Source organism: Pteropus vampyrus, unplaced genomic scaffold (assembly GCF_000151845.1).
Source record: "Pteropus vampyrus isolate Shadow unplaced genomic scaffold, Pvam_2.0 Scaffold8, whole genome shotgun sequence".
NCBI lineage: Eukaryota > Metazoa > Chordata > Mammalia > Chiroptera > Pteropodidae > Pteropus > Pteropus vampyrus.
Window position 1 is genome coordinate 13,174,620 of NW_011888789.1, and position 6,863 is coordinate 13,181,482.

At 35.8% G+C, this 6,863-nt stretch overlaps 1 protein-coding gene across 1 annotated transcript in view; it reads right to left on the reverse strand.

The window, feature by feature from the left end:
• Nucleotides 1–905: 905 nt before the first annotated feature.
• Nucleotides 906–6,863, reverse strand: part of ADAM2 (ADAM metallopeptidase domain 2) — a 107,589-nt gene continuing 101,631 nt past the window's right edge. Inside the window, exon 20 of the mRNA XM_011373439.1 lies at nucleotides 906–1,013. Coding sequence (XP_011371741.1) covers nucleotides 906–1,013 — 108 coding nt within the window. The remainder of the gene's footprint in view (nucleotides 1,014–6,863) is intronic.

Below are 6,863 nucleotides of genomic sequence, written 5' to 3' on the forward strand. Positions count from 1 at the left end.
CAAATAAACTCTTTAAAATTTAATGTGCTTCAGTTTATCTTCTTACAGTTCTGGTATCAGAAATAAGATATAAAGGTGGCTCCATACACACCATATATTGACTGCACCACTTTAACCACATAGAAACTTAACTCCCTGTATGGTGACTACTGGTTTGTAATACAAAACATAACTATGCCAATTTGAAGTATTTTAATCAGGAAAATAGTCAAGACTAAATGCTTTCAATTTAATTCCTTTTTTATATGGCAGGTAAGAATTTTTTTTAACTTCTTTTCCCAGTTAGTATTTATTTATTATAATCTTTTCCGTCGTATAGGGAAAATGTGACATTTTTATTTTTCCTTTTTTCTTTCTTTCTTTGGTCATACTTTTAAGTCTGATGCTTCTGGATCAGAATTTTTAGGTATAAATCTTGCTCAAGACCAATTTCTCTTGTCACTGGACCACTGTTACACTTACTTCATATTTATTTTCTTTCTACCACTATTTTTCCTGAAAAGTGTTAAGTATTTTTTGAAAATTGTGAACAAGTATGTCAGAAGAGATGCAGAGATGAAGGAAGGGGCACGGGCGTTAACAGAAGAGGTGTAACAAAGGGAGGATTAAAGTACACTAAGTGACAAAATAGCGCAATAAAAACATTTTGCTTTGTAGATAAATACAAATCATTATGATCTGACTTAATACAAAGGTAAATTAAGTCTTAAATTTGAAATTATAAAACAAATATTCTTAATCATTTACCTGCTTCTTTGTATTTTCACTCTCATTTGACCTTATCTTCCATGGAATTGTGACATGCAGGAATATTTCTTCGGAATCTGCAGTGAGGAAACAATTTTTTTTTTCTTTTCTTTTTTTTTTTTTACACAGCTACAATCATCTCAGTCAAGCATGAGTTCTTAACTGACTCCATGGAGGGATCTAAAATTGTCGATAAACTTATTCTCTATTTGTCCACCTTTTTGGTCCAAAGCTTTCACGACATTTTCAATGCACACTGAAAATGTCTAAGATACAAACAAATAAAAATTAGACACTGCAGTTTCACCGGATTATCTTATTCCTTTAGAACTACTTCGGGACTGTTACCCTTGGAACTCCGAGGAATAAATTGAGGGCAGTACATACACTGGTAAATTCATGGCCACAGAGTGGGTGAGCCAGGAAGACCAGCTGTCTCAGCTCCTGAGACTCTGGACCCTTGATGCCAAGTGGACTCCTTGGATACCAGTATCCGTCACCCGTCCCGGTCTTGAAGGTGGGGAGACACGGAGGAAGGCACCGGCAGGAGATCCAGGAAAGGGGCCATAGAGGTCCCAGAGCTACAGGATATTGTTATCCAGGAAGAGCCCAGCCCTGTTCAGAGGCAAAAAGAGAAGGAAGTCCAGGTATGGTCTTACCCGTGCGGGCGTGCAGCCTTGCAAGCTCAGCGAGCAGTGCAAGCAGAAGGAACATAGCTAGGCCAGAGCGCAGGAAGCACCGCCAACGCTGAAAGCCGTTGGGCAGCTCTGAGGCTCGCGGGCAGAAGTACTCAGGTGCACAGCGCACTGCGCCAGGGACCCCGGGTAGGAACTGCAGTTATTTTCTGTTCTAGCTAGTTCACCCTTAGGGATCCTGTTTGGCTGGGCAGCAGCCACAGGGCAGGGCAAAGGAAACACCACTAGACAGGAGCGCATGCGTTTCTGCACAACTGGTTCATTGCGGGTAAATTTATATTGTTTAGTAAACTCTTTAGTACTTACAGAGGGGCAAATAAGCATGATTTGCTTTTCTGATGGAGTTCTTGGTAATTCGTTTGTCCGTGTCAGTTTTCTGGCATGTTTATTATTTACTGTGGTGGAAGAGAAAGAGGAAAATAGAAATGTTAACTATTTTCATGAGACATTTACTGCTGACTTATCTCTGCAAACAAGAAAAAATCAAAATTATTGAATTTGATCCTGGATAAGGCAATCAAAAACTACTTTTCTTTAACTGTGTGCCTATTCTTACAGTATTAGAGTATAATCAGTTGAGGAAAGAAAAGGAAACTTTAAAATACAACCTAAGTTTGTTTTGTTAACAGGTACTGGAAGCACTAGCAAGGAAGCTATAGAGATGGGAAAGGCAGCAAAGCAGAGAGAGGAGAAAGGACACTACTGTAGGAGAAAGACTATGCAAATTTGAATTTTCTGATGAACATCTTAAACAGCTCATAGCCAAAATCTGACTCAACTTCTATCCCACCTCTCATCTAAAACATTTTTTTATTCCAGTACACCCTATTATAAGGATGAATTGTGTTAACAGTGGCAAAAATAAACCCTTGGTCAGGCCTAAAACTTGGAACTGGCAGGTGGTAGTACACCTGGGAAACTGTTCTTCAGAAGTTATTGTTAAAATAAGACAGGCCAGTGATCATAATGGCACAAAATATGAGGGAAAGTTAATGCATAATCATCCCAATGTGTATTTTTTTTACCACACTAGTCACCCAATTAAAGTGTTACAGTTGAAAAAATTGTAGAACTTTTAGTATGTTCACAGATATGTGCAACAATTACCACAGTCACTTTGGATTTCGTCATCTCAAAAAGAAACTCTGTATCCTTTAGCTATAACCAGCTATTCACATCTCAGCCATCATTACGGCCCTAAAGAATCACTAATCTTTCTCTCTAAAAAGTATACCTTTTCTAGATACTTCATACAAACAAATATATATATATTTTTTGTGACTGCTTTTATTCGTTTAGCATAATGGTTTCAAGTTTCATTCATTTCGAGCAGTATCAGTGCTTCATTCCATTTACGGCTGAAAAATATTCCATTGTATGGCTAGACCACATGAAGTATTCCCATTCCTGACCCAGGAGCATCTTTGTTTATCAATGAGGATCAGTAGGTCCTAATTAGACTCCAGGTAGGCTGATGGTTCCGTAATCCATGTATAATGCTTTGAGGCATATAGAAGGGTACCGATCGCAGTGAGTAGGAGACAGGGAGATGGGACACTGAAACAAGAAAATCTTACCTAGGAAAGTTCAGCTTCAGGTAAAGAAAGAGCAGCAAGTCTGGATTCCCCCAAAGGACAAAAATATAGTCTAGATCTCAATTCACATAAGGCCAGGGAAGTATCGCTAGAGCCAGAACTTGTTATCTATGACCAGAAACTCAGTTCCAGGAATATGGAATAGATATTATAGCTACTACCTGAGGGCTTGGGGCTGGCCTTACCTAGCAACTCGTCCTCTTAATATCCAAACCTGGAATGGATATGGAGGTCATGAGCTAATGGAGAGGTGTGAACTGTAGGTGTCCTCTCCTGAGATTGGAGCTATGGGCATCTGAGCATGAACAGCAGCAGCAGGTAATGGAATGTTTTTGCCTTGGGATTTAACAGCTTCCCAGGTTCAAAAAAGGCAAAACTGCTTATTTTGTACTAAAGGATGACAGCAGATAGTAGAATCAATAGACAAAGCCTACATACTTTCACTCACAGGATTTATTTGGGTTTGTGAAATTGAAAGTTTTAAGTCATAACAAAAGGAGAGAAAAGCAGATTTTTTTTTTCCATTCTTGGATCAGGCCAGTTTGTTGGCTTTTTGACATTATTATTTAGTTGATGTTGTAAAAGAAATATGAAGAAATAGAAATGTAAATTTTAACTTAATGAAAGCTGTCTAATTACACTATGTATCTACAGGTATAGTAGCTAATTAATATGATAAGACACTGGTTATACTGTCACAATCTATGCTTGTGCTCCACAAAATCTGTAAATCCATTTCTTTTTTCCAGAATCCTTTGTGATAGCCACATTAAAAGGCAATATTATAATTTGATATTTATATGTGTTTTATTTATACGGTCTCTATAGTTTATATGGGTAAAAAAATCAACAAGGAAACAAAGAAACAGGACAATAAAAAATAAATGAAGAAATGAATAATAATAATTATTAATTAATCTATTTTTATTTACAGAAGAAGGCTAATTCCAGACGTTCTGGGTGCATATCCAACAGGTGTCCCACATATACACATGTTCAAAACCAAACTCATCCTTCACTTCCCTCTATGTCATTCCCGTTGGTTCTTACCCTTCTATACAATGTCATAAGTAAAAGGTGTCATTTATCCATTGTGTCAGAAATGTTTAAGTCTTTGTAAATCTTTTTTAGTCCAATCCAAATACATCCATCAATCATTACTTAATTAGTCTACCTGTTATATCTCACAAACTTTTTGATCTTTTCCTCTTATCCCTTCCTGCCCTCATTACACCCTTCCTGTAAATTCCATAATCTCATAGCTGTTTTACTCCTCTCTAGTCCTGACTGAATTTGACTGAATTTTCCCCTACTTCATCCCAGTGAATTTAAAAAGCAAACCATTGTATGCTAAATCCCTCCCTTACTACTTAAAAAAATACTTTAGCTATGTTCCTATTCATATAAGAGAAAATTTAAACACCATGTCATGACACACCAAACACTTCTCTTGGCTCAGATTACCTATGTAGAGTTTATCTCTCAATGTTCATACATTTTAAATAAGTTTTAAAATGTATTAAGAGCACAAATTTAGAAAACAGTCTGGGTTTACATTTTAGCTTTGCTATCTTCCTGCTTTGTGTCAATAAATTTCATTAAAGCATTTTTTCTTGCAGTCTACATAGAAACTCAATTTATTCTGTTGGTTCAGTTTTAAATTTTATGTCTAAAACCATCTTTACTATCACTGGTCAGAGGTACTGTCTCTTTTCTCCTGGATTGTTGCAGTAGCACTGCACTAACTGGTTTCTACACTTCTCATCCTGCCATTGTTACAGACTACTTTCAACAAAACAGCCTTTAAAAGGTAAGCCACATGACCTCCTGCTAACAGTGTTCCAGGTGAACAGACATCACTGTTATTCATCAAATGTTCCTAACTTTTCTTCATTGTCTCCTTGCTGTGACTGGAAAACTCCTCCTCGGATATATGCGCGTCTGTGTGAAGACAACATGGATTTACAGCTGGAATGGGAAAGCTCAATCTTTAACTCTGTGAAAGGCTGGACGTTTGGTTTCACTTTTCACCAAGATAAGGGCAGTGGGATATATGATGAGGTGTTTAAAATTTAAAATGAGGAACCACAGGACTTTAAATGAGGTGTTTCTCCGATCAACATTGCTTTCCTGCACTCTCTCTTGCTGTGTTGTGTGTCCTGTGCGTTTAAATAAATGACTTCTGTGAGTTGACCTTGTGCGTCCAGGTTACATATTTTGGATATCTAAACTGAGTGAATATTTGCACTTCCTCTCATTCTTTTCTTACATATCACTTGCTCAATAGGGCCTACTGAGTCAACCATATTTCAAATTCTATCAAATTTCTCCTTCAAGATCAACTCTCCTAATTATGCTACTGCACTAATCTTTTCCATATGATCAATCACTTCCAATATACTATATAATCAACTTATAAAATATGTTTATTGCTTATGGACTAACTTCCTAACACACTATTTTAAATTCTTGAGGGAAGATCTTATTATAACCATAAAGTACTGGTGGCAGGAGAAGGCTGTGAAAAAAGGAAAGAAAATGTAAAGGAAAGCAGCATATTTAATTTATGACTTAAGAATTGGAAAAATCAGGGAAATAGCAATGCCAGTAAATTGTTTTAGGAGGAAGTGACTGAAGTTGGGTATAAAAGTTCAGATAAAGAGACTCAGCATGATGATAAGCCTATGATTGAGGCCATTAGAGGAAGACAGTGAACCAAGTATCACAATCTTCACCTAAGATGTGGGTTTTAATGGAGTAATCAGAGAAGAGGTAGAGATTGGTCTAGGCAGAAAGAAGATTAATTTACACTGAGGGTAGGAATTATGTTTCCTCTGGTGGCAGATAAGAAAACAGTCTATTAACTCTCAAAGTTAAATATGGAGGAATGTCAGATAAGTAATTTGAAGAACTCTGACCTCACTCTGGTTGAATTTTTGAATTTTTTCATTTACTTCAAGTGATAGGTCTAATATGTCAAGCATCAAAATTTTTTTACACATTTGAGTCAGAAATTTGAACAATGTATACATGTGCCTTTTTTATCCCATCTTAGAGTAAATAATTGTCTTTCTGCCTTGGAAAGAGAGTGCACTTAGCATTTTCCTTGGCTTCTAATATGTCTTCAAAAAATGTAAATTCCATTTCACATCTCTAGTCATATATCAGGCTATATGTGTCAAAATTGTGGCATTATTAAGAGTTTAAGCCTTGGAAAATGATTGTCTTAAATTAAACTCCAACTTTAACATTAAAATTCTATATACATGTGGAAATTGTTTAAATATTTATGTCTGTCTCCTCATTTATAAAATGAGGATAACATTAACTATGGCATCTTAGTGAGGAAGAAACATAATGCCAAAAAACAATCCATATAAATCTACCAATTAGAACTTTAAATGTGGTAGCAGGAGGCATGATAGTGCATAGCTATTTAAGAATATATTTAAATCTCTTCAAGTCATTTCTTTTCTAAAAAATGTTGGTAAATAAATCCTTGACTAATATTGGTTGACATTAAATATTTCTGAAGTGTATAAAACAAATTTGAATTAGACTTTGTTTTATTATATGATATTGACCAATTGGAGTGATGACGATGAAACATGGAAATAATAGGTCTCATACTGAGATGCTGTTAAAATAAAAAAAACATTTTATGAATTATATCATTTTGTCAATAGTTTGAATCCATTTCACCTTGTCGATGTTACTAATGCTGTCTTCTGATATAGATCTTATAAAAGAAACAGTATTAGTCTTAAGGTTAGGAAACATTGCAATTTTAAGCAAAATTAAGAAAAGTAAAAGAGCTAGATTTTTA